The sequence below is a fragment of the Passer domesticus genome, chromosome 12, assembly GCF_036417665.1.
Source record: "Passer domesticus isolate bPasDom1 chromosome 12, bPasDom1.hap1, whole genome shotgun sequence".
Lineage (NCBI taxonomy): Eukaryota > Metazoa > Chordata > Aves > Passeriformes > Passeridae > Passer > Passer domesticus.
The window spans coordinates 7,952,215-7,980,177 of NC_087485.1; the positions used below are offsets into that span (position 1 = coordinate 7,952,215).

General features: G+C 43.3%; 1 protein-coding gene across 2 annotated transcripts; it reads left to right on the forward strand.

Annotated features, from left to right (window-relative positions):
• Nucleotides 1–40: 40 nt before the first annotated feature.
• AMFR (autocrine motility factor receptor) lies at nt 41–27,825 on the forward strand. Of its 2 annotated transcripts, none has more exons than XM_064387330.1 (14): nt 41–262; nt 1,699–1,791; nt 3,452–3,616; nt 5,394–5,546; nt 8,739–8,779; nt 10,487–10,619; nt 11,109–11,242; nt 12,888–12,998; nt 15,853–16,043; nt 17,688–17,791; nt 19,502–19,636; nt 20,286–20,369; nt 24,724–24,908; nt 26,326–27,825. In XM_064387330.1, the coding sequence occupies exons 1-14, from the start codon at nt 41–43 to the stop codon at nt 26,468–26,470; spliced, it is 1,896 nt and encodes a 631-aa protein (XP_064243400.1). In that variant the 3' UTR covers nt 26,471–27,825. The 2 variants fall into 2 exon arrangements, with proteins under 2 accessions (XP_064243400.1, XP_064243402.1); XM_064387332.1 differs by lacking the exon at nt 41–262 and adding an exon at nt 723–745.
• The last annotated feature ends 138 nt before the right edge of the window (nt 27,826–27,963 follow it).

Consider the following 27,963-nt stretch of genomic DNA (forward strand, 5'->3'; position numbering starts at 1 on the left):
GCGCGCGGAGCCGGGGCCGGGCGGTGGCGAGGGCTCCGCGATGCCGCTGCTGTTCCTGGAGCGCTTCCCCTGGCCCAGCCTCCGCACCTACACGGCGCTCAGCGCCCTGGCGCTGCTGGGCGCCGGCCTCAGCGCCTACCGCGCTCTCAGCCAGGCGCCCGGAGGGGCGGCGGGCACCGAGCCGGCCGAGCCTCAGCGCTGCGCCGGCCCACGGGCTCTGGACGTCGCCTACTACCTGCTCTCCGACAGCCTCTGCGTCTGGGTGAGCCCGGGGCGGCGGCGGGGCCTGCGGGCCCGCGGCCTGCGGGGCTGGCAGCGGGATCGGCCTCGGCCGGCACCTCCCCGCGGCCGGGGGGAGGTGGGCGGGCCCGGGGGCTCTTTCGTTATTGTTGTTTGAAAACTGCTCGCGGAATAAAGAGGGGGCTCGGCCGGGTTTCCCCTGCCCGCCCCGGGCCGCCTCCGCAGCCGCTTCCCTTCCTGCCTGGCCGGGCGGTGGGGCAGCGGCAGAGCCGAGCGCCCGGAGTTCAGCCGCGGCTTGTGCTTCTCTCCCCGAGCGCCCCTGCCCTCCTGCCGGGGGCTTTGGGAGAAGCTGTTGGGAGCGTTTGCCGCGGACCCAGGCGCTTGCTGGGCTTAAGCTTCGCCAAGCACTGCCAAAAATCCGAGTAAAGGGCTGTCCGGTATTCGAGCCCAAGCCTTGCTGCCTATATTTATTTAATTTTTTTTAATAGAATTGAAAGTCTTTTAGGTAAGAGGAAACATTCTCACCATTTAAGGAAAAAAAAAAAAGAAAATAATTTTCTGTACCTGTTAAAACCCAAACCTCAAAATGGTTTATGAATTTTGGGTCACTGATTTGTAGTTGAAATAAAGGCGCAACAAGGGGATATTGGATACCTTGCTGAGCTGTTGCTGTTGAACTTTTCATCTGTCTGTCACTCAAAGGTGGCAGTAGTTGGACATCTGCTTCACAAGATACTTGCTTGACTGAGGTGCTGTTTTTTAACATACCAAACATATTAATCCTGTTGAAACCCAGTCTCACAGCCTTAAGAATCCTGGAAAAGTTACGTCCTTTGGAAATGGCAGGGCGAAGCTTCTTCATCATCTACATTTTAGTGTCCTGCTTAGGTCAAAAGTTAATTACAAGTGCCTTTGCCAAATGTGAGATAGCAGTTTTCCCAGGCCGGTGTCTTCTGGTTCTTGCTACTTTGCTGTAAAGAAGTTTCCCAAGAAAGCCTCATGTAGTGTTTTTATTGAAGGGGTGTGTGCTATTCAGCATGTTTTGTGGCAACCTCTGAATCCTTTTACTGTAACAACAGAGTCAAACTGGATTTTTCTCATCTGCCATATGTTAAACAAAAAGAGCATCTTGGTAATTTCTAAGTTTTGTCCTCATGTTCTTTTATGAAATTTGCTAATCTGTATGAACTAATTTTTTGTGAAGAGGTAGAGTAGTTTGTTGGCTTTACTGTTGTATCAAACTGACTGTGTTAGTATTTCTAGAAAAAAAAAAGCTAAGCCTTATCAGCTACTTTATGTGTCTTGGAAGAGGCCAGGCTTAAATTTCATTGAAATAAAAGGCAACTAATACTGTTCTGTGAACAATGGCAGGTTTTGTTAGACTCGTTCATTCCCCTTCTCTCCCTTCTTCTAAAGAGGGCAAAAGTATTTGTCACTGACTGCTTTATTTCTTTCCAGGTATTAGTGAACACTGCCTGCTGTTTCCTGATGCTGGTTGCCAAGCTAATCCAGTATATGGTGTTTGGTCCTCTTCGTGTCAGTGAGAGGCAGGTGAGACAGCAAACAAGGAAACTGTGAAACATGACAAATGGTGTGCTTTTCTATATGGAATTGCTGAAACTGCACAAGAAAAATAAATTTTGCAATATATGTCTTGCCATTTGGTTAGCTTGTATATCCACATCCACAAGCTTCTGGTTTATTTTGAAGGGAATTTTTCCTATTGTATTTTATAAGCCCACAGTCGACTTGAAAAGCCTGTGTCTTTAATGAACTCTGTTAGGTTCCTTACAAGCATGCCTCACTCCAAAACCCTTGTAACATGTTCTTCTCTATCCTGCCTGCACCTGGCAGCATTTCTCCATTGCATTTTGTAGTTGTCAGCACTGGCAGTTTTGAGTTCTCTCTTTTGTACCTTGACTTCTGGAGAATTGCTTTCCATCCTCATACACTGAGCAGGTGGATTTTCAGCCTGCAGGTTTAAGAGGGAGCAGGCAAGAAAATCCTCAGAGAAAAGAGGTGAGCAGGACAGAAAACTCAGGCTGTTTAGTCCATCTCTTGTCTATGTGAGAATGTTTGTAAAAATTCAGCAAAGGAACTATGACAGCCCAGAGTTTTTAAAAACAGGATCCTGCAGATGATGAAAGCAGCAGCAGGACCTTGAATAGTATCTTTATATTTTTTTTTAAAAGTAAGGCAAATGCATAAGTTCCTTGTGTAAATGCAGGAGCAGTGGTTTGGAGTGTGTTCACATATTAAAAAAAAAGTCTGTAAAAAGAGTTCTTTAGGAGGAATCAGGCCATGATGATTCTTGACATGCAGAACTGAGGCACACAAAGCCTCATTAACAACTGTGGATCTCTCAAAGCCTATTGTATTTGTAATTCATACCTTGTAGAGGCTCTGAGTGGTATGTTAAAACCAAGGCACTATCAAATTGCAGTGGACCAGATTTTCTCTCCAGTCCATGCTGACTATAAGGGTGTGGAATTTTAACTGGTGATGGTTTCCAGGATGTTGTCTACCCTCTTAAAAACCAAAGTGAAAAGCAGTAGCAATGTGAATCCATTTGTGTTTGGACAGTGGGAGTTTGCCTCAGTTGTCATGTAAAGGAAAGCTGCTTATTAATACTGTTGAGCCCAAAACAGCAGCATCATTAAGGAATTCAGAGCCTGTCTTAACTAAACTCCTGGTGATTTCATAGTGTACTTTAACAAAACATTTTGTTTCATGAATTTCTTAATCCTCTTCAAGCTGGCTTCCTGTCTGCTGCTTGAGAACATCATATTATTTCTTTCATACTTTGTGTGTGTGGGAATGGTTTGTTTTCATTGCTCATCCATCTCATTCTCCACTGTAGGCATTGTGATTCTTAAGAACAGACTTCATCATCTTTTCTTAATCATCTGTCCTTTTTGGCAGGTTTTTGGAAGCCAGGTACTAGGCAATTTGGACATCTTGAATAACTAACTGTGGCAACTCTTCCAGCAGAGAGGACTGTGTGTTTGCAGCCTGGTAGCTGAGTTGCTTGGGCATGAAGAATTCAGGCTGAGATCAGACTTGCTTTGTTCTGAGCACTGTTTTAGGAATATAGCAGGAAGCTGCATTGTGTGCTGTGTAGCACAGTTATGCTGCCATGGTACAAGAAACTACATAGTGAGGTCTACTGGTATTCTTCATATGTTTCTTATTTGCATCTCTTCCATTACAGCATCTGAAGGATAAATTCTGGAATTTCATTTTCTACAAGTTTATCTTCATTTTTGGTGTGCTGAATGTTCAGACAGTGGAAGAAGTAGTGATGTGGTGCCTCTGGTTCTCTGGACTTGTGTTTCTCCATCTGATGGTTCAGCTCTGCAAAGATCGCTTTGAATATGTAAGTTTTGATTAAGGGCTGTCTTTTGGGGCATGCAAATTCTGTTTCTGGCTCAGGCACTGGCTCAGATAAGGTACAAGCAGATCATTTGGACCTTTTCCACACCCTGTGGTACTGAACACGTGCATGTCCCATTAGCTTCAAATACTTGCTTTAAAGTACAATGTCAATCCTACTCCTTCAGTTTTCCCATGAGACAAATGGAGCTGAAGATACTTATTTTCTGTAATAAATTGCTCCTTATATGTGCCCTGTAATTACTATTACATAACTGGATGAGATGGCTTCATAGCTCTCCTTAGTAAAGACATCTTAACAACAGAGCATCCCTTAGATTGGTGCCCTTTAGGATTGGCCTGTGGAGCCTGTTTCTGCAGATTCTGTGCTCAGGTTTCACACTTACTTAGATACACTGAATTTTGACTGCCAGTGTCTTTACAATATACTGTGCAATTTTCTCTCTAAGCTACATTCCACTTTCTGTTAATACCAGGAATAAATTAGGTAGAGATGCAGAAATTGAAGGCTAGGCAAGAAAGAAGAAACTGTAATTTAAACAGTAAATCTTGGCCTTTAAACTATAATGGGCCTGCATTTTCCCAGGCTCCTCTCTCCTGGCATAGAAGTTTGACCTGAATTGAATCCATGAATCTTTTTTTGGTAGATCTGGGCTTTGCAGATTTTTTATTTTTTTAATAATGTCCAGTAAGGTCTGTTAATTCACAGGAAGCTAAGTACTTAAATTTGAAACTGAGTTGGCTAGGGTTATGAAAATTAAGACAGCAGTGAAAAAGGCAGTCTCTGGTGTTCTTAGTGTTGTTCAGAAAGCTGTGAAAGAATACAGGTCACATGGGAAGAAATCCTTATTATATTCTTTTTACATTCAAAGCATGCATAGTTGTTTTTTGCTTGGACAAATGATACTTATATGATTTGTCTTGTGAAGATGGGACATGTGGAGCTGAACCAGATACAAAGAAGTAAGAAAGAACCTATTGAAAAACAAAACATGGGAATCAACTTTGTAAATCAGATTGGAGTGAAGCTTTAGGCAACTCCTTCTTTACTTGACCTGGTCTTTCTCATCCTGCCCTGGATAAAGGAGGGTGGACCAACATCCACTTGGGCTGCCTTTGATTTAGACAGACCAGGTGGAGCCCTCTGTTAAGGTAGTTTAGAGATTTAGCACACTTTGCATGCTGTTGAATGACACAACTCTTTTTCAGCAGAGTCTGTTCAGCAGTCTCTAGCTGCAGCTTAAGAGGTTTTTTGGGTAGACATCTCTTTCTTCCAGAAGGAATTGACAGTGGAAGAACTATGGGATGGAAGACCAAGCTGGACAAATTCAGATCAGCTGTTTGGTGAAAAATTGGCAAAATGTTGTTTGAAGACTGTGTGTTAGGTTAGGTGTCTGTAAAATGCATATTAATCCTAAGCAGATGCTGTGTAATTTGGTGCAGAAACTACTGTGTCTCTGGTTTTCTTGCACAGGTGATTTAAACAGCTCAAATAATCATAGTAATTGTAAATAAAAAAATAGTAACCAATTGTTAAAATGTGACTGTAAATGACAGTAACATGAATGAGGCTTTGGGATAGTATGTGGGTTTAGCTTTATTCTTCATAATTTATTACTACATTGCATTGTGAAATTGGTTTTATGCTGGAAAGCAAAAGGTTTTCCTGAATGAGGTCTTGTTTGGTGAGGTGACAATGGAAGGCAGGGTGGATGAAGTACTCATTCAAAATGTCATGTATTTCTGTATTTGTGTTGCAGCTTTCCTTTTCTCCTACGACGCCCATGAGCAGCCACGTCAGAGTGCTGGCCCTGCTCATAGCCATGCTCCTGTCCTGCTGTGGATTAGCAGTTGTCTGTGGAGTTGTTGGCTACACCCATGGCATGCACACATTGGCTTTCATGGCAGCAGAGGTGAGACTTCCTTCATGTGTGTTGTGGTTTCTGCTTTGCCTTTGACCCCTCACTTGGGGGATTTGCTTTTAATTCCCATCAGAAAGAAACCTTGAAGACACAAACCAATCCTCCCGTTTTCCAGAAGTTGCCAGATTGGCATGCCTTCTCTCTTTAGCCTTTAACCCTGCAAAAAAATCTGAGTCTGAAGAAGAGAATGAGAGGGTAGGCCTGTAAGGTGATCCTGAAATCAAATGACAGCTTATGGAAAAAGTAATGATTGTGCTTCATGAGCATTGCAAGAAGGGTCAGTGAAACAGCACCTGAGAGGTGGAGAGAGTGTGTATGAAAGTGTAATGTGCACTTCAGCCTCTTTCTTTGAGGTTGTATTTTCTATTTCTTTGCTTCCCAAAAGGAGTGAGACATCCTTTCCTTGAGGCATACTCATGGCATTTGCTTATGTTTGTGTAACGAGTTGTGTCTCAGCTGAGGTGAGCAAAGCATTTTTGTGCACTCCTAACACTTTGCACTGTGGACTAAACAGTGTGTTTGTGGAGTGAGCATCAGTATGTTTTTGATGTTGTGGTGGGTCGTTGCACTCTGCCTGAGGAAGTGATGATCTTTAACAAAGGAGAGGAATCCAATCCAAGTATGTTGTGTTAGCACATCATTAGTTCAGATAACAAATAACATGTACAATTTATTTTCTTCTCCTATCCTGAATTCATACTTGGAATTAGGGAGTAGGAAGGAAAACAACTGATAATAGGAGAATATGATGCTTGTCACACCGCAGTTCAGTTATCAATACATTGTTTTATTTTTCCATGAATATGAGAATGTGCAAGACCAGATTTGTAATTAAATAGTGGAAGGATATTGGAAGATTTAACAGTGTCTCTGAAAGGTGGGGTCTCTTTGGTGTCATGTCTCTTATCTTGGCTTGGCAGAAGGATTATCAGCACTGCACCAGCTTGGGCAGGTTAATCAGGGAGTGTTGTGGTGCCTGTATTGCCTCCTCAGAGCTGTGCTGTGTAGTGTGAGTGTTTGGGGTTGCAGGATGGGGCCCAGTTGTTCATTTCAGTGGAGCTGTTCTCTGTGCTGATTAACCAAGGAGTGGCTCAGTCAGGGGAAGTGTGGGGTATCCAGCCAAGCCCTGGATTCCCAGCTGTGCTGCTGGTGGGCAGCCAGGAGCTTTGTGGGGAATGCAGAAGGGTCTCCTAGCTTTGCTTGCAGCCACTGGTGTTTGAGAACATTCCTGAGCTGAGGGCTGTACAAACCCATTGTGTTTCACAGTCCCAGATGTACTCTGGAAAGTTGTGTGATCATTCATTGAACTTGTTTGTATGTCAGTCTCTGTAATATCCAAAGGCAACAAATTCCACATTTCCTTGGCCTTGTGTACATGAAAGATGTCCTCTTTGAGTTGTTCTGAATCTTGTGTTTGCTAATCACAGGATGATTTGGGTTGGAAGGGATCTTAAAGATCATCTAGTTCCACCCCCTTGCCATGGGCAGGGAATGTTTAATCTTTTTCATAGAATTTGTGATTTTATCATCCTTTTGCCTGTTCCTTTGCTGCCTTTCCTTCTAAGGAAAAAAAAAAATCTAGTCTGTTTAGTCTTTTCTCATAGGAGATTGTATAATATCTTGTCATTTTTGAACATTTTAAATATTCCCTGTATGGATTGGGCAACCATCAGTAATTTCCTTGATTTTAATACCCAGAACTTATGTGAGTGAAATAAAATATTTAGGTTTCTTTCTGTACAAGTACTGGCAGTGACACCTCATAGCAGACTTCATGCTCTTAGTAGAAAACAATAAATCTTTGAGACTGAAATGTTTTTCTGGTGGTGGCTTGTGTGGTGCTCCTCGAGAGGGACCCTGCCAGGTGTATTCCATTAGTGGGAATGAATTACAGTTAGTTACATTAAACTATTAATCTCTCTTCTGCAAACATTGATTTATCTCAGGGTTTTCAATAAAGCAATATAGATGTTTTTCTTGTGTTTTGGGTAACTTCCCCTTGTTCTCTGTTGCTTGTCAGCATTTTTTTTTTCTGCAGAGGGTGAATGTGAAATGTGCAAATGCCCAGAGAAAGTTGAGTAGGGACTTGTCTGTGTTTTTGAGTAAACATTAATTTTTTTACCTTAATATATGGTGTTCAATAATTATGGTATAGCAAGGAGTGTCAAGTCTGTTTATCTTTGTATGTTTTATTTTAAAGCCAGCTAGTAAACAGTTGGCAGATATGTTGGGTATTACAAAGGGTTAAATATGCATAGAAGCACTTTAGGAATGCTTTTTACAGATGGAAAATTATTCAAACTAACTGGCTTATTGCTACTTTGGGAAGTTAGTGGTTTTGATAGTTCTTTTTGTCCTGTTTATGGTACTTATGCTGAAGGCATGCCATCAGACCAGTTTCACAGAAGTGGTTTCAGTTGCTCATTGTAAATCACCTGCATCTCAGTGTCACTTGGCCCCTGCTAACTACAGGGTGGTGTGGGCAGTTTCTGGGGGAAGCATGTCTGGTGTTTGTCACTGTGAGGACAGAATGAAGAGATGGAGCACTGTGGGCTTGATGGGTTACAGAGAGGTGATGGGGCCATCTTCTCTTAGATGATAAGAGCTCATGGAGGTGTAGTGACTTATCCTTACATTTCTGATCTTGCACTTTCTGATATACTCAGGTTCTTTTCTCTGTACTTAGCCTGGAAACATAAGTATGATTGAAGAGAGAAATTATTTTAGCAGCATTTACATCTCAGCAAAGGGGGGGGAATGATTTGAAATTATCTTCTTCACATTTCTGTTATTATTCAGTTCTTCCAGTTGGTTTTTTTTAAAGTGGGATTAGGAGAGATAGTTGGTGGGATTGTGATCACAACACTTGCTGAGTGATAATAATTGAAAAAGGCAATGTGTCCTGTGTAGCTGGGAAAAAATGACACTTAACAACAGCCACACTAGTGGCTGCTTTAAAAGCATGGTGTCTTTGGGAACAATTTATTTCATACTTATTTATAAGCTTCATGGTTGTCTCAGGTGTATTGTGCACACAGTCACCTGTAGTGACCATTGGTTCACAGGACTTGTTAAGCTGCAATAAATGAATTCTGTGTTTTAGCCCTTGAGCTCCTGCATCTGAACCACTGTCCCTGCCAGAATGTTGTTAATATGCATGGTTTTTTTCTTCCTCTTTTGCAGTCTCTGCTGGTGACAGTCAGAACTGCTCATGTGATTTTACGGTAAGTTCTGTAAGTTCTGTTTTACAGGATGTGTATTCAGGATGGCAGTGCACATAGCATGTTTATGTAAGAAGTGTATGTGATTACCTCATTGAATTGCAAATGCATGTTTGGAGATTGAGAGCTGCCCTAAGGAGACACTTGGGGGTGCTGGCAGATGAGAAGCTTGACATGGCCCACTAATGTGTGCTTGCAGCCTGGAAAGCTCAACCACATCCTGGTCTGCATCCCCACAGTGTGGGCAGCAGTCCAGGGAGGGGATTTGGCCCCTCTGCTCTGCTCTGTTCTGCTGAGACTCCACCTGGAGTGCTGCATGCACCTCTGGGGCTCCCAACATGAGAGGGATGTGGATGTGCTGGAGTGAGTCTAGAAGAGTCCTTAGAGATTTTCTGAGGCATGGAGCACCTGCTGTGGAGACAGGCTGAGAGAGCTGGGGTTGCTCAGCCTAGACAAGAAAAGGCTCTGGTGAAACCTTAGAGCCCCATCCAGTACCTAAAGGGGCACCAAGAGAGCTGGAGAGGGACTTTGGACAAGGGCATGGCATGAGGGAATGCCTTCAAACTGACAGAAGACAAGGTTAGATTAGATACTAGGAAAAAAAATCTTCCCTGTGAGAGACTGATGAGTCACTGGCACAGTGAGTGGTTGCCCAGAGAAGCTGGGGATGCCCCATCCTGGAAGTGGTCATGGCCTGAGTGCATGAAGCCACCAAAGAGATTGGAAAGAGATGATCTTCAAGATCCCTTCAAACCCAAACCATTGTAGGATTCTATGAGATGAGCAAAGGTGATTAGCCTGTGCTGTTTTTAAACACAAGTTAACTTTTTTTTATTTGAGTGATGTGTGTATCTTATCCTGAAGCCTTTATTTGAATAAAAGATTGTACTGGTGTTTAAGTAGTCACAGGAACACTTCTTTTAAAGCCAGCTAGTTAACAGTTGTCAGATATGTTGGATAGTACAACACTATCTATTAAATAGTGTTAAAGGATTAAATATGTGTTGAAGCATTTTAAGAATGATTTTTACAGATGAAAATGCATTTTAGGGGTGCTTTTTACAGATGGGGGTTGAAATGCATAGATAGTTTTAGTGGGTGGTATAACTTGAGGAATGGATTAAGGTGGATGGGTGCTGCTGGGTGAGGGTTGATAGATGCTACTTAATGTCATTCTGCAAGATTTGTTTTAAAGCCCTGGTCTCTTGAAGGTTTGCTTTGAAAAAGTCCCATGCATGTGTACCTGTAACACACCTGTGTGTGCATATGTAGGACATGGTGTGTAATGCCTCTTTGTGCAGGCCACTGTCAGCATTTCAGGTCTGACACTGAGCTGCAGTGACTCACCTAGGAAACGCCTCACGTGCTGAAAAATGTGCTTCCGTAGTTACTATAATCCTAAGATTGACTTTCAGTACCTGAAGTAGTTTTTAGCAAATGCTACATCTTTTCTATCAGCTGGCAGTGTCTGTAGTGCCAGTGTGGGCTAAGCATTGACTGCTTTTTGCTTTTTTAAAATGTTGCTCTTTGAAACCAGTAACATTAAAAGAAGTTCCCCTTGAGTGAGCACAGACTGTGGGCACAGAGCCTCAGAAGGGCAAAGAATCCATATCCAGAAGTTTTTTGAAAAATGGACCAAATAGTTTGAATTATAGAGATGCTATTTAACAACAACAAAAAAGAATAATGTTAATTTCCTCACTCTTGCAGATATGTAGTTCATCTCTGGGATCTCAACCATGAAGGAACGTGGGAGGGCAAGGGCACGTATGTCTACTACACAGATTTTGTCATGGAGCTAACCCTGCTTTCCCTGGACTTGATGCATCATATTCATATGCTGGTATGAAATACTGGACATAATGCTGAACGAATAGACTGGTCTTAAAATAAAGGGTATTGGGTATACATATTTTATATTTTTTTACTTTCCTTATTTTAGAAACTAGATATTACAGAGAAGTTACTTCCTTCTGTGTAGTTGAAGTCATCACAAATAACTTTGTTAAGGAGTATTAACTACTGTGTGTAATTATCTGTTTAGTAGGTGTTTAATTAGCTTTTTTAAAATTGAGTAATGCCAGACTGAATTATTTGCATTGGCAGCAGGGGATGCTAAGCTGGACAGGACTGAATTCAGTTTATCCTCATTATAAATGCTATGCTGCCAAGTTATTCAAAGTATCTTTGAACATGGCTGGTTGGTCTGAATGGACCCAACAAAAGAGAAATTCTTCAGAGCTGGTTTCTTGATTTCTTTGTCTCTTAAGACCTGATGTAGCTTCTTGTTTGTCATGGTGCTTGTTTCTAATCACTCTGTTGTGTTCCCAAGCTGTTTGGCAATATCTGGTTGTCAATGGCCAGCCTGGTGATTTTCATGCAGCTGCGCTACCTGTTCCACGAGGTGCAGCGGCGAATTCGGCGGCACAAGAACTACCTGCGTGTGGTTGGAAACATGGAGGCCAGGTGAGCCCCTTGCTCTGCAGTCTGCATGTAGATCGAGTAGAGAGGATCCTGAGAAAGAACTTGGGATTTTTTTTAATGTTCCTCTGATACACAGTGGCATGGTGTGAGCTGGACAGATGCAATGTTGCAAACCTGACCCTGAAGTCTCTACACTTGGAGTGTGTTTTTACTCATTTTACTTGTTAGTGGGGAGACTCAATCTGGTTTTAACAGATATATAGGATTGACTTGTATAATGGTAGTATTACTGGTAATGTATAAAGTGGAAAAAAAATGAACTCTTCTGTCCAGTTTTCATTCTGTATTCTGTTGCATACTACCTTAGTGGGGTGACAGAAACTCTGAACTGCTCTGCCTGTTTTAGCTGTCAAATACTGGCTTTGGCTGTGATAGAAATCAATGCTCTTAATTTCATTAGGCCATGCCATTCACTTACTGACTGAAAAGAAATCAAAATATTAATTTAAACCTGCCTAGCTTTTCCTATATATTTACTAAACTTGAAGACTCTACCTAAAGTGGAGCCGGGAGCACCTTGGCAGTATTGTAGTCCATTCCCTTTTAGTGAGGTAATATGGAGAATTTGGGAGGCCTGCTAAAACCTAATATTATACCAAATAGTACTGCATTTCTGACCCAGTGTTTAAAAAATTTGGCTGTGTTCGTAAAAATTTTAAGAGCCACAGGGAATTTTACTCTTTCTGTACATCACTGTACTGTTTTAATTTTGAGCCTCTGTGCATTTGATTAATTCTGATTCCTGCTGCTGTAGTCCAGGTGGAGAATGCTGGCTTGTCTAGAAATTCCTGAGGCTTTTTTTTTTGAGAAGGTTTTTTTATGGTTGTGGTATTACATTAAGAGCTGCATAATAAAGTTCATCCACAATGCATTGTTTCTTTCCAGTAAGATGCAGCCACTGAACCCCTTTGAGCTATTTACAAAGGTGTTTGAGTTGCATGTGTCACAGACTTCTTATCTGAACGACTTGATGTGTTTTGGTCATTCTGATTATGCTGGAAGAACCATCTTCTAACTTCCTTCTGCCATTGGCAGCTGTCTTTATGTGCTTGTTCTTCAGATACATCCACCCCCAGCAGCACTGTGAAATGTTGTTACACCACTCATTTCTATATTGTGTTTGGATACTGTGTAGTAACTGCTTACATGGCACTGTAGCTTAAAAGAAAAGAGAGAAAAGTCAAGACAAATGGGAGTGGCAAAATCTGAGGCCAAAATTAGTCACCATAAATGCTTATGATCCCAAAGAGACAGCTTAATGGGTACAGCTATTAAAACTCACTTAGAAAAATGACATAAACCAAATCTATATAGATTATAATTTAAGGATCTCACCAAAGTGATCGTATAATTGTCTCTTGGAAGATACTAAGTCAAAGCTTTATGCACTTAGGATGTATGAGGAGATGTGCAAAAAAAGTGCCTGCACAAAGCATCAGAGGCATGTGTATGTGTGTATTCCTTTGTAGTGCAGACTGAAAAATAACAAATAAAAACCAAATCAGTTGGCATAGGTCTCTTCATGAAAAGTTAACATGGAAGATAAGGTTTTCTCAGTGCTGGATTCTCTAGAGAGGAGGCTATGCTGACCTTGTGTAGTCATTTGTCTCTTCCTGTTCCTTTGTAGGTTTGCAGTTGCAACACCAGAGGAGCTGGCAGTGAACAATGATGACTGTGCCATTTGCTGGGACTCCATGCAATCTGCACGGAAACTGCCCTGTGGCCACCTCTTCCACAAGTACGTGTCCAGGCTGGAGAGGCTGCACCCAGCTGAGATGGGCATGGCTGAAATTCACAGTGGGATGACAAGTAACAAGCTACCAGCAGAGCTGTTGAGTGCTTGCTGCCTGCATCCTCTTGGTCTGCTTCTGACAACAAAGTACAAGTCTTTGTCATTTTCCTGTTTGAGTTGTTCCACCTGGTGCACTTCTTTTCCCCCAAACTAAGAGTATGTACCTTGTCAGCTTGTGGGTAACTAGTGCTGAGTTTCTCAAACACAGGTCAGTAGATTTGTTGTGTGGAGGTTGTGTTCATTTTCAGGTGAAGAAGAAAAATTGGAGCTGGATCCTTAAATACTTTCCAGGGATCAGCTTTAAGGAGAAAACAGGGAGTATTTTTATATAGTGCATCTTCACATGGTGGTGAGTCTCCCAGGACAGCTGTGGAGGCCAAGTCTCAATCTGTGGTTTCAAGGGGCAATGAGTCCATCAGAGCTGTAAAAGAGGTTATCCAAATCAGCAGGAATTGTCCCTAAGCAGCTGTAGTTAGACTTCTGGCCAAAGAACCTCTATATACACTGCTTCCTACACTCATTCAGTAGTGAATAGTAGCATATGCTTGTGGACATAGCGTGCTGAGCTGGATGTGACTTTCCTTGGATCTTTTGTAGCAGTGCTTACACTTCCATGCCTGGAAGTGCCTTACACTTCCTGCTTAAATATGAAATGAGAAACAGGGATGGAAGCAGGCGTTTCTGCAGGGCCATGTGATGAATATGCAGGTCAGTTAAATTGTCCTTGTGGTGTTACTTTCTGTAAATAGCTTTTTGCTTTTCTGGTAACTGTCAAACCAGAGGTTGTAATCTGTGTGCTAATTTGTTGTCATTTATGACAAACCTTGCCATAAATATTTATCTGTGTTCCAAGAAGTCTCTAATGAGATAATGTGCCTCCATAGCAGAAACTCCTTTTCCAGTGCTACTGAATCATGTGAATATTTAATCACCTGCTGAGCACTTGAGAAGCCCAGGGTCTTCTCTTCAGAAATACAATTTCTCTGTATTTAAAAGGATCCTTTTGTATTTTTTTTCTGAAGCAATTACAGTTCTGAATCAAGTTATACTCCTTGGTGCTTTTAGGGAGGGAATATGTTACAGTGGATGGCTTGCATATAAAACCAGATGTAACTAATAACCCTATTTACAACCTGAGAGTGGTTTCTCTCCTCATAAAAGCCTGGTGATTTTGTCAACAGGCTGAACACTGTGTCCATTCTCAATTACGTGGGATTTTTTTCCCCATGAGTTATTTGGAGTGGAAGAGAAGGTGGCAGGGGAGATTTGTGTTGCTGAGATCAACCCTGTGCCCAAATATCAAGGAAATTTAATGAGAGTAGGTGTCTGAATCTTTTAGGCATCTTGAAACTCTCCTTTACCTCCTAGGAAGCAGGCAGTTTCAAGAGTTGTTGCTCTGGAGGGTTGCCAGCCTTGACCTGCTGTTTGCCCTCCTCCTGCTGAGGTGCTGTGGGTGACCTTCTGCCTGTGGGTGTGACCACAGCTGGCTTTGGGGTCTGGTGCTGATGCAGCTGACACAGGGTTCTGCCCATTCCAGCATCTTGGCTGTTGAACTCCTGAGGAGCAGCAGCGTGGGGGCAGCTTGGGAAACTCTGTGTGTTTCCCAAGTGACCTTTGCACACAGCTCAGGCAGGGGTTTGAGTTTGCTGTGGGCAGGGTGGTTTTCCAGTGGTCAGGGAGGACAGCACTGCCAGTGCCAGCATGCTGGTTGTGCTGCTGACCAAGGTGGTGGAAGGTGGCAATTTTTTACTGTGGTGCTTTGGTTGTTTTTGGGAAAGCCATCACTGTGTATCCCTCCATTGCAAGATGATGGAAAGCACTTTGGCAAAGTTTCAGGAACTGGGCAGAATGCTTGCATCCTTGACTTCACTATAGTCCTGCAATTTCCCCTTGCTCTGTCAGTCCAAACCTGTGATCTGTGCCTTCATTTTATTTAGAAATACACAATTTTGGGAACATGTTTATTTGGTCTTTTTGTATGTCTTTATCTTTCTAAAGTGTTTTGAGGATTTCTGGAAAAAAAACCCACCTTGCAAAATGTGAAGTATGTGTTATAATATTGAGAAGCATTCAGCCCTGTAAAATTCAGTTCTTCCACACTGAAAATTAGGTTTAACTTGAACAAATACTTCATCTGGGTATATCAACCTGAATCAAAAAGCATGCACTGCTTTGAGTATTTCAACCTGTATTTCAAACACTTCTCACTTTCTGCAGGACAGAAAATTTCAGAATTAAGGAAGGATTGTAATGGCACAGAATTGTTAGTATTAATAAATATCTGTGTAGAGGGTTCCTGGAGTGGTACTGACTTCTGTGGTTTGGGTATTGGTATTTTGAAAAGCTATTTGAAAACACTGGAGGTGCTATTGCCTCATCACAGGCAGAACTGCTATGAAAATGTGTCAGGATACATTAACTATGTGTCCAGTTGGTTTTTGCCTTTTTCATTTGGGAATGATGAGAGAAAAGAACTGTTTTCTTTTCCCTTCCAGGCAAAATTTGCTTGTTCAGAGCTAGAAGGACAGCAGGCTTGGAAAGTGTTTTAAGCTTGTGATAAATCTGCATGCATGTTTATAAAAAGTGAACACTTGAGTATTTTCAGCTGAAAGAAATAGGAAACCTGTGCCAGAGTCATCAGGAGGGCCATGTGATGAATTAAGCTCATTAAGGGTATCTCTGAGCAGTCCATGTGTTGATGTTGTGTACAGAATAAGCTACAGCTGCCTGATGTACTGGTGACAGTGGTGTTTTGGAAAAACACTGCAAGCTCACCACAGCATTGCTGTTTTCCTGTCAGCTCGTGCCTGCGGTCCTGGCTGGAACAAGACACATCTTGCCCCACCTGCAGAATGTCTCTTAATATCACTGACAGCCATCACGTGAGGGAGGATCACCAGAGGGAGAATCTGGATGAGAACCTGGTGCCTGTGGCAGCAGCAGAAGGCAGACCACGCCTGAACCAGCACAATCACTTCTTCCACTTCGACGGTGAGCTGAGCACATTTGACATCCACTGCTGTTGCATCAACAAGGGGAGCAGCCCTCTCTGGAAGGGAGTTCTCTCTGTGCTTCAGCTGAAGCTCAAACCATGTTCTGCTTGTGTTTGTCAAACACCACTGTGTTTCTGATGGTTCTTTTGCAAGAGCTCAGATGTGTCTCTTGAGATTTCCCAGAGCTCTGGAGATTTCTTGAAAGATTTTGTCCAAGTGCTCCCTTTTTCTGGATTTGTTGTGGTCAGCAGCTTCAGTTATTGCCATTTATTCATTGTGTGCCATGCTGACAAGGAGAATGGGAAATTCCTGTCTTTTTTTGCTACCATGTGGTGGTTAATCAACAACAGTTAAAGAGGGGAAAAAAAGCCCTCTGTGGTGCAGTCTAAAAGTCAGTCTTTCCCCTGTCACCTAGCTAATGTGTAGTTGTCAAAAGTCCATTTGCCACTCAGTTTACAAGATACTTGCAGTGCTTGGTTAGGTGCAGAAGATTAGTCTCAGAAGGATCACGTAGCCACAACAGTTTAAACTATTTGAGTTTTTTTAGTAGTGTGTTACGAGTTCTCTCAAAGCAGATGTGATCCCCGGCCACAATAAGTTCTGTGTATGGAGACAGCTTGTTTTGAAAAAGGCAATTTATGTAGTTTGTCTTCCAGATTATTTTAGAATTTTGATATTGGTGCATGCTGATCTTCGACAGTTTCCCAGATTTTGATGGCACTCTTGTTGTTTCTGAGATGGTTTCAGTACTGCAAATATTGAACTTTGGTCTCTGCCCTCGTGGAGCTCCCATGAGGCAGTGGAAATGCTCACTGCAAACTTACACAGTGACCTGTTCCTCATCTGTGCTTGTTTTGAAATCTTTGGAGATTGTAGGGGGAGAATCATGGGCAGAGAAGGGTCAGACAATTTCTAGGTACATGGAAACTGGCTGATAGCTTCTGCCTGGCTTCCACTTCTGGAGTGCTTTAGGTCTCCAGAAGACATTTATATTTAGAATAACACAGTATTTTTGATGGTTGTCCTCCCCAGTGCTCTCCAGTGTCTTGGAGACCTGCAGTATTACCATGGAGATAGAAGGAGAAGTGCATAGAGCAAAGCCTGTGTTTATTTAATTGGCAGCACAGAAGGAGGAGGGAGCCACCCATGTGCCCTACTCTGTTGAGCTGAAGCACACAATTGCAGCAGTCACTTTGTTCAGTTTCTCTGTGTCCCTTTGAAGTTGTATTTCTCAGTGATGACCCATTTTGGGCCTGGATTCAGATTTCTTAGAAGCTGTCCTGTTTTTGTAAAATTGCTGAATTTATTCATACATTCCAGAACTGGATTTGACTCTGGCTTATTTTAATTTTCACTTTAATAGTAGCATTAAAAAAAGAAAACAAGGATTTGTTACTTCCTTGATCCTTTTCCAGCCCCCAGATTGTTAGAGCACTCTGACAGTGTTTTGAAGAGTATGGGCAGTCACTGATTCACTCCAGCCATCTCCATGTCTGGGAGGCCTCAGGATGGATTGCACTGCAGAACTCCCTGCACATACCTTGTGGAATATAAACATTTATGTTAAATACATGTAGAAGTACTTGGCCTGCTGAGATTCTCATGCTCTTTCTTGACTTTCTTGCTGATTTCTTACTCCCAGGCTCCCGAATTGCCAGCTGGCTGCCCAGTTTTTCTGTGGAAGTGATGCACACAACCAACATCCTTGGAATTGCACAAGCCAGCAACTCCCAGCTCAATGTTATGGTGAGACTGCACCTCAGCCTTCCTGTTTGTGTTGTGTAGGGGAAAGGGTTACATGGAAATGGAGCATGTAAAGGGGAAGGAAGTCAAAACAGTGGTTAGATACTAGATGAAAGCTGTTTCTCTGAGTGAGAAGCTTTACTTCAGTGAAGTTAAGGCTGTATTTGGGTTCAAATGTGCCAGCATAAAAGAACAGGTCTGGAGGTAAGTGAATGAGGTAGGAGAGTGACATGTACTTCCTGGGTAGATTTTTTCTCAGCTTGCTTAGTGCAGCTTCTTCAGCTCTTTTTCAGTACTTCTATGACAACTTCCAGCACCAAAGGTTGTGAGCCTGTAACCACAGAATTTAGCTGTTGGTCAAGTACTAACTGATCAAACCATTTTATAAGTTTTGATTTGGTTTTTTAATCTTTAACAGCACTAAGCTTCATGACAGCAATTTCAGTGTCTTATCAGTGTGAGGTGGGCTCTTTAGCACCCTCAGCTTTTGCTGATTTATGATAATGTAGAAGTGTAGAGGATGAAATTCCATATTTGTTGAATTCATCCATAAAAACTAATGAATGTAGTATAAAAAGAAAAGGATGTGACCTCATGAAACACTTCATTTTTTTGAGAAGTGCTGTTTCCTTTGAGTTGTTTGAGCTACTGTGTTCTATGCCATGGTAATAAATGTTCAGTGAGGTGTCTCATGAAAGTGATGGAATTTTCGGAATATTAGGTCTTTCCCACCCATAGCCTATACTTCTGTTTAAACATCAGCAGGGTAAGGCCACTATTTATAGGCTGTTTGAGGCAGGGAGGGATCAGAAAGATGTTGGCAGATTATTTATTAGTTAAATATGCAGGAGCTCTCCATCTGAGGTCAGTTTAATTTTTCTTTTACTGGGCACAGTGACACAAATGGGCTTTTGTTAAGGATGAGTAATGATTTTTTTAGGATTGTGTATTATCAAAAGTACAGGAGCAACATATATTAAAATGTCTACTTCAATGGAAGGCTGGTTAAAGGATAGCAGATTATTAAAGTACTACACATTTTTGATAGAAAATAAGTGGCATTTTCCTTTGTGTTACTGAATAAGAACCTAGGGAAGTGTTTTGAGGGGAAAGCCAGAGGCTGAAATGCTAAATCAGTTGGTTTGGTCACAGGTCAGTACAGTGCAGGGTTATGTTTGCAGTAGTTTCCTGTGTTGGAACTCACTGTCAGTTGGTGCATAGTTTTTGCTTTGTTCTCAAAACTCCTTCCACCTTTCTTTTCTTACTGCCATTCTCATTCCCCTTTGCTCCCCCATGACTTTGGGCATTAGTGAAAATAGACATTTAAATATTAAATGAAATCTAGTTGTTGGACTCTAAAAGCATATTATTTGTCTTCCCTCTTACCTTTACTTATTCAGTGTGGATATTATTTAACTAACTTGAAATTCAGTAAGAACAGTTCTCTGACAACTCAGTTTAATTTACTTGAATTTTCAGACCCTATTAAACTGGTTTGTAGGGAGGGTGGCTGGAGGGAGTGGGTTATTAAAACAGCATATTACCCTGTAAGTCACAGCCAGCATGGGTTTCCTTTCTCTTTTCTTTCTGTCTGTGGGTTTGCATATCATAAGCAGCATCTTTGAGCTGGTAATATTTTTAATCTCCTTCTGTTGACATACTTATCAACTGACTTCAATTTACTGCTGATACTGAGTGTATTCCTTTCTCCAGGCCCATCAGATTCAGGAGATGTTCCCTCAGGTTCCTTATCATTTAGTTCTGCAGGATCTGCAGCTCACTCGTTCTGTGGAGATCACCACTGACAACATCCTAGAAGGGCGTATCCAGGTGCCTTTCCCCACACAGGTGAGTCATAAAACTCTGCTCCTAAATTTACTTTGTTTCTTATCACAGCACTGAGCCTCTTAATAATGAGTGAGGGGAATGAAATGAGTTGAAGCATTGGTGAATCTGGGATTTGTTTTTCCCTTTGTTTAAATCTCAGTAAATGCTGTGTATTCAGTCATGTACCAAAAATATATTGAAAATGTCCTAGCTAGACAAGAGACAAATATTTGCTCAGTTAAAGCAGCTCTTCCCAGTCTCTCTTGTGCAGAGCTTTTAGAACATTTCCAGTTGATTTCTCTGCTGACAGATAATTGAATTGTACCACTTAGGAAGATTTTTTGCAAAGAAAGTTGGCAAAATGATGTCTTGTTCTTAATTAGTGCCAGCAGATTTCAGTAAAGCAGTCTGGGGACAGTGTTTCTGTTAATAAGAATATTGAATTGTGGTTCTGTGCACATCAGATAGTACTGTTATCTGGAGCCTGTGTGTGGGGAAGCAGAGACAATTCTCTCTCAACACAGAGCATTCTGTTTATTGCTAACGTATCTGTTTCTAAATTGAACACAACGCCTGACATTGCAGAGGGCAGAGCTTGAATGTGTTCAAAGAACTCAGGCTGTTTTGCTCTTTCCCACACTGTACTAAACCCATGATGTTTGCATTTCAGCGTGCAGATAGCATTAGACCTGCATTGAACAACCCTGTGGAAAGGCACAGTCCTGATCAGGAGGACACTGGAACTGTCACACAGGTAAATTGGCACAATTAGAAGCTGCATGGACTGGTAGGTGCCTTTGCTTCTGTAATCAGGTCAGGCTGGTGGCAGCCCTTCCTTGCATTTCACATCACAGCTAACACAGTCAGGCAGATAAATCAGATATGAATATAGTGCCCCTGTAGAGGATTATCTGTGTGCTTTTCTTTTTCTTCCTTGAGGGAAAGTGCTCTCAAATGGTACAAAGAACAGAAGATCATCATGTCTCTTTTCATGTCTGGTCAGCCCATGCCTCTCTGTGGAATATGAAGAGCAGGTAGCTTTGCTCTTCCCCTTTTTCTTCTCATTCCTGTTCTATACATCTCCAAACACTTCCATTAAAAGGAGGAGTATTTGTTTTTTTTTTTAGTATAAGAATTCTTTTGTGTTCTGGAGGAAGCACTTTAGGACATGGGGAGCTTTGGTGGGAATGGAGTGAGATATGAACTGGACCAAGAGATAACAGCCCTTCTGTATACCAAGCACAATAATGGGATTTGCTGTTCTTTGCTAAGGCCTTTACTAAGCAGCATGTGCCAGCTAAAGTGTGGCAGGGAAAGAAAATTGCCCTGTGAGTAAAGTAAGAACTCATTTCACTTTTGTTTTCCCTGACTGTAATAGTGACATCCTGAGGGTTTCTGTTTTGTAAATCTCCCTTTCTGCTGGCTGAGTGAATTTGTGAGGTATGTGACTCTCTGCAGCCTTTAGTGACCTGAACAGCCAACCTGTTACTACCTGGAATTTAACTGTGGCAGTTCCCTTGTTAGCACATTGCAAGACAAAATCCTTTGATTTGGTCTGATTCTGCTGTTGAGGCTGAGGAAGAGGTGGTAGTGATGGTACAGATATTTGGTAAGAGCCTGAGATAGCAGCTACAGAAGTTCAGGAGTGAAAATGTTGGTCTGGATTGAGCATTTTTGGGTTTCTTTGAAGGTTTTGGAGGCATTTGCTCTGCTCTTTAATGAGAGAAACCTCTCTTGGTACAAATGGTATCTAACTAGTTATTCTTAGCTTGATTCTGGCTTCAGCTCCCACTTTGATTGTGTTGCTGTTCATCTTCCCTCCTGCCTGACACTGCCTGTATTTCTTTCCTTCCTTCTACAGAACCTGAAAAACCTGGGAGTGGTGTCCATACATCACAGCACTGGGCACATGCTCTCTAACAGAGATGCCTTTTTGCTTTGCAGTGCTGCTGAGCTCTGCTCAGATGATGTGTTCTGGCTGGAGCAAATGGTGGTTTGGATGGAGAATCTGTTTTTATCATGTAGGATAGCACAGAGATGACCTGCAGACAGTAGAACAGTTGTGAATATCCTGCAGCTTAGTCGGGCTGCTGGTGGTTGCTTGTGGGGGATGAGCTGGTGTTCTCTGTGAGGGTTTTCCTGGATGGATGTGTTCTGTGCCAAAGGGGGAACCATAGGCAGGAGCTGAAGTGGGAGACTGAGACTGCCATGCATAGAGAGAAATGTGCTGCTGGGTGGTGTTGTGGAAGCTGGAAGGGGCTGCTGTCCTCTCCTGCCTCAGAAATGCTTTGTGCATTTAGTGCTACCTTAGGCTGCCTTTGGACAAGCTGCTCACTCTTCTTACAGAACTCAGACTTCTGCCAAGGAGTCTTACTTGACTCCTTGCTGTTGAAAGTATTTCTGTTGTGGAGAGGAGCCTTGGGAGCCTCTGGCTCTAGGAAACTCCTGTCAGTTTGGCGTCCCCTTGGTTTTGATTTTAATTTGTAACCAAATACCTGGTGTATCTTTCTGCTTGCCAGAAGAATCTGTTGCTGTAGTCAGTCAAAGACTTGTCTGTGAGAAAAGGGCAAGCAGCAAACAAGCTATTTCAGCAGGGTTCACTGGAGTTTTGAGAAGCTTTTTAAATGCAAGTGGAAAGGGACATAAGAAGCTGCCATAATCTCCTCTCAGTGTGAGCTGAATTTCCAAATTGTGGCTAGATAGATCTTGACACCTTATGACAGTCTCTGAGAGAGGGTGTGGAAACTCCAGTTCCTTGGTGCTGCAGTCTTAGAGTAAGCATTTTACAAGCATTCTACTCTTTTTTTTTTTTTTAAATCAGCATCACCACTGGGAATCTTTGTAGATCTCCAACAGCAAGTGAAGATCAACAACAACCCATCAGTTCTGCTTGTTGGAAACAACACTTTTTAGGGCAGCTAAGACACTCAAGTAAAAGAATCCTTCTTCCTGAGTAGTGTTGGTTTTCCTAGTGCCTTATATCATATTATGACTTCATTCTAGTTAGAGTACAAAGATCTTAAGATAGAGCTAATGACTGGGGTTTTTTTCCCCCAGTTGTACCTTGTGGTTTTGGGGAGTAAATGCTGATATAATGTAATGGTAGTTAAGAGGCGTCTCTGAGCACCATCATGGTATAAAATCATGTTACAGGTTTGTGAGATAATGTTCTAAATACTGACAGCCTCTATGAGTCCTGTACCCTTAGTGAGACCCTGCATGTGCTTCTCTCCAGCTGTGCATTGGAATGCTGATGCTTCCAGTTATGTGCATAATGCTCTGCCTCCTCTCCACTCCTGTGCTATGTGCCCTCCATTGCATAAGTACTTGGAGGCTATTTAGAGACACTTCTGAGGCATTCCATGAAACTTTAATGATTTTTTTTTCTCTTGGAGCCTCAAATAATAGTTTCTGTAGTATAGTCTTCTGCATCTGTGTTCTGCTGCATTACTGAGGCTTATCATAACCTTTACTGCAATTAGCTGTGATAGTTTTGTCTCTAAAACCTCCTTGGTAACTGTTCCTGTGCTCAGGTAGAGGATTGGGCTCTGGGTATTGATTTTTGAATCTTTGTAACCTTACAAAAAACCCCCAGACTTTAGGGAAGCCAACTTGCATCTTCTGATACAATGGCCCAGGGGAAAAATGAGTGATCTTGTGTGAACATTGACAGCAATGAATGGCCTCCTCACTGCTTCCCCCAGCAAGGTTTCCCTTTTCCCTGCCCACCTGTGTGGGAATTGGAAGCAGCAGTTGAGTTGCTCTGTACCTGTTCCCCTGGGTCTGCCAAGGTCATCTTGGTCCCCAGCACAATCCATTGGATCATTCCAGGGGCTCTCCCTCCTCCTCAGGGATGTGGCAGTGCTTTGAGGCAGTCCAGTGGTTGCCCCTATGTTATCCCAGTGTATTTGTGTGCACTTTGGTAAATGGTGTTTTTGCTGAAAGAGGGTGAACACCCGTACTTGTGTTTGAGGTTGCAGTGTCTGTGCTGTGCTGACTGGGCTCTGGGATTCCTGTTGGCTCACCTACCTAATGGGAGGTGACATTTGTCTCGCTGTTTGCTCTCTGAAGGCGTTGTGTCGGGGAGATGGCCTTACTGGCCTGTCTCTGGGGCTTTGGGATGACTCACCTTGCTTTGCACATCAGCTGCCCAGCCTGTGTGTTGTACTGATGCTGCCAGTCCAGGCTGCTGGGGCTGCAGCAGCAGTCCCAGGGAATCGGTGCTCGCGGCTCCTGGGCAGCTCTGCCAGAGGCCCCAACCAGGCAGCAGGAGCTGCCTTGGCCAGTGCTGCCTTGGAGCATCCCACTGCTTGAGTCCTCCTCTGGGATACCAAATGATGGCTACACCCATCAGTGCTTCCCTGAGGGGATCTGTTTCTTGACGCCAGCACCCTTGGCTGTGACCGTGGCTCTGCGTGGCGGCGCTGATCTGATGGTGTGTGGCAGGCTGTGATCAGGACGAGCTGTTTCACCTCTGCTGCTGCACCCACACCACCATCCATCAGCTCAGGTTTTGGGTCAGTGTTATCAGCTGGCTGTCAGGGGGGAGAGGTGCCATGTGGGGGCTGCCAGCTCCTCTCTTGGCACACCGTGCTTGGGACAGTTGCCAGCCTTGCTCCAGCAGTCTAAACCAGAATAATTTGGGTGCTGCAGAACCCAGTGAACCGAAGCCTCATAAATTCTCTTCTTGAGCACAAATTATCTTTGCAAATACATTTGTTATTCTTTCCTTAATATGTGGATTTCTGCTTTTTCAACTCTTTACTGTTGCATCACTTGTCAAGTCAGCTGCAGAATCTGACTTTCAAATGCCCCATTTTCAGAGAGCATTAATTATGAGTAATTAATGTTTGTCTTTGACATTACTTTCAAACATGGCATAAAAAATACAGCGTTATAGGATACAGGATCTTTGAGCATGGTTTGAAATGGCTTTGTTCTGTTTTTTGGCTGGGTTTTTCAAAGGAACCCAAAGGAATTGGGTATAGCAGGTGAGACTCTGGTTTCTTCCAGTGCCTCAGAAAATGACAATTCTTTGTAGCTTGTTGTTTTGATGCAAAGAAGCCCAAATTTTTTAAAGATTTATGTTTTATTTCCTTTTCTCTTAGACTGAGAGAGTGCCACTTGAACTGAACTCCAGACTGGAAGAAATGGTGGAACTCAGTGAAATGGAAGCAGAACCTAATGAAGCAGAAGATTTTGAGGCCAGGGGAAGTCGCTTTTCCAAGTCAGCTGATGAAAGGCAGCGCATGTTGGTTCAGAGGAAGGAGGACTTGTTGCAACAGGCTCGAAAGTATGTTCCTTCCTAAAACTCCACTCTGCCACTCAGGTGGAGTCCCCCAATGGGATTCAAATGGATTTGGATCACTGAGAGCCTGGGTTGATGTGAAAAGCAGTAAGAGGAATTCATACATCTGCCACAGCAGGCTCAGGATGCTGTACTGCTAAACCCAACTCGGAAACAGCACCATGTGTCCCAACATGCACACAGCTTCCTGTGCAGCTCATCCAAAGCTCTTTGAAATCAAAGGCTGATTTTTCCAGCTTCAGTGGGCTTTAGTCTAAGAATGTACTGAGAACAGGTTACTTGGGCTGAGTCCTTTAGCAATCTTACTTTGGCTCCTGGCACAGGTCATCTCTCACTGCCTGTGCTCTTACAACTGAAATTCCTGTCAGGCACCACTTTTTCCAGACACAGAGCTCAGAGCAGTGCAGATCTGACAGGTGACCCTTACTAGATCTCACCTCAGCACTAACCAGTCAGCACTGCTGAAGAGAGAGGGACCAACTTGAACTGTTTCTTTTAGCCCAACCAGTAATAGCTGTTACAGGTAGAATTCAGCTTTTTTAGTGGTATTCCAGTTATGTTGGTAGACTTTATTAGCATCTAGTTGCTGATCAAGCAGAAAAGGAAAAGCACTTTAGTGGTGTATAAAAAACTTTGTAGTGTTTTCAGTAAGGGTTTCCCCTTCCTTCATGTTGCAGGGACTCTGCTGAGAGGGTCTACAACAACCCCACTGAGTTCTGGGTCCTTTGGTGTTGTCAGGCTACTGCTGCTCTTTTCCACACTGAAATGCCTTGTAAATACCTGAGGGTGTGGCACCATTTGTAAGTCTATAAACAGACTTGCTCCTAGACTTAGTTTTTCCCTGATGTTTGAAAAAATGTCTTTTAGGAAGACAGAGTATTTTTTACTTTCTGGTTTACTGGTTTGAAGAGCTGTTGAATTTCAAACTACTGATTTTTTTTTTGCCATTAAAGTGTAAAAATTCCCAGGGATGTTAACTCTGGCAGCAACTTCCTTGCCCTCTGGCCTTACAGTGTGCAGCCCCTCGTGCCCCTTCTGTCCCGGGGTTACTTGCTGCCATCAGGGAGTGCCCTTTGTGGCAGGCAGTGCCAGAGGCAGAGTGGAGTAACAGGAGCAGAGGGAGTCACTAACTCACCTGCTGTGAATGGCTCTGAGCTGAGGACAGCCCTGACCTTTAGAACTGGCTCCTTCCCACAGGCACAAGGATCTTGCACAAAAACTAAGAGCTTCTGCCAACTCTGCAGAGCCTGTTGTAGATGACATGGGCTTTTTTTAGGAGCACATAACCTGTGTGCACTTTTATTGAGGCATCTTCCTCCTAGTTTACCTTCCAGCCCTCCCGATTTGTCAGAGCCAGAACGCGGTGGGTTCTGCTCACCCATCTTTTCCTTTTTCCCCCCAGGCGTTACTTAAACAAAACCTCCGATGAGGAGCTGAGCACAGGGAAGGCTCTGCCCGAGGGAGCGACGGCCGACGCCGCCACCCTGCGCCGCAGGACGCTCGCTGCCGCCGCCGAACGGAGGCTTCAGATGCAGCAAAACTCTTAGCGCTCGCTGCCCCTCCTTCCTCCTCCTCGTGAGCAACGTTGAATAAATAAATTACATACAAAAAACCCTGCGCTTTCTATACCAGCAAGAAAGTGTCTCTTCAGAGTTCAGCTGGCTGTGCTGCCGAGTGAGCTGGCTGCCTCTCTGCTGTATAAAGCATGTGGTCTAATAATGTTTGGACAGCTGACAAATTAACCTTTTTTGTAATATTTTCTATGTGACGTTGATCCTCTACACAAGAAAAGGCAATTTCTAAACCACGGGCATGACTTCTGCAGCTGGCATGAGCTATGGGGCTGACGGCACAGCAGAGGCTGGGAGTGTGTTCTGAGGTGGCTGTGGGTGCAGGTCACGGAGGGCACGGGCAGTTCTGCTCTGGGTCAGGGCAGTTGCTGCCAGGGAAGGAAGCTTAGAAGCTTGCAGCAAGCCCTGTGTTAGATGAGCAGGCTCCTCAGTCCCTGTTCCTTCAGCAGCCAAGGTGTTTGCAGGGTGGCTGAAGGGCTGGGGGAGCCTTGCTGGGGGGTTCTTACACTGGATGAAGTTGTCTGGCTGCACAATACAGAAAAACCTGAATTCATGAATTGTGCAGCAAAGCGCCGATTCCCACGTAAAATACTTCACTGATGCTGGACTCTTCTGCACTGGCAGAGGCTTGGCTCTGTCCATCCCCAGGGCTGCGCTTTGCCTTTATGTCCAGCAACAAGCAAGGACAGGGGGGATCCAGTGAGGAAGAGGGACCTAAGGCGAGGTAGCAGTGTTGCCATGAGCTGAGGGGGTGCAGACCTCCCTGTCCTGGCCTCCAGCGCCGCACGGACGGGACGGGGCAGAGATTGCCCCATTATCTTGCTTTTTATGTCATTTTTAACCCCACAACCTCACCCTGAGTTTATTCAGAAAGACTGGAGGAATGGGGGCAGCTGGACCTTTGCTGGCTGCAGCCCAGCCTGCTAACCTGGATTTTCTTAAGAACTTCTGAGATCCCCTTGGCGCCGCCGCCGCTAGCTTACATAGTTGAATTTTACATGGCAGTGACTTAATTTTTAAACTTCTGAAGAGTGAGTTCTAGTTTCACCGTCCTTTAGAAGGAGCCCAGTATTATCTAGAATTGTTGGTAATTTTTTTACTGTTGGTTTTTAGGTGAAGGTGAATTTAATGAGAGGAATTGCATCGATGTTTAGGTGAAAATAATTTATTGAAATAAAACTCTTTGGGAAGCCTTATCTTGCAATGCTATTAGTAAACCTCAAAAAAAATTTTTTTGAGATCTTTGGTTTTGCTTTGAACACAGCTGTTTTGTTTTTATTGTTAAAAAAAAAACAACAAAACAAAAATAAAACCTTGATCAGTGTTGGAAACTGTTTGTAAATTCCTGCAGTGTGATTTCTCATGTTTTCTCGTGGTGGGGCTGTTCTTCCCGGGCTTCTGTTGCGCTCCTGACTTTTCCCGGCAGCTCCCGGAGGAGTGGACCCTGGCCAGCCGCTGGATGGCACCGC

Bases quoted from the DNA above. Each gene is read 5' to 3' on its own strand.
- AMFR (XM_064387330.1), top strand. From the start codon at position 41: ATGCCGCTGCTGTTCCTGGAGCGCTTCCCCTGGCCCAGCCTCCGCACC. The intron at 8,780-10,486 runs GTAAGTTCTGTA...TCACTCTTGCAG, and splicing joins ACTGCTCATGTGATTTTACG to ATATGTAGTTCATCTCTGGG. The intron at 17,792-19,501 runs GTGAGACTGCAC...TCCTTTCTCCAG, and splicing joins ACTCCCAGCTCAATGTTATG to GCCCATCAGATTCAGGAGAT.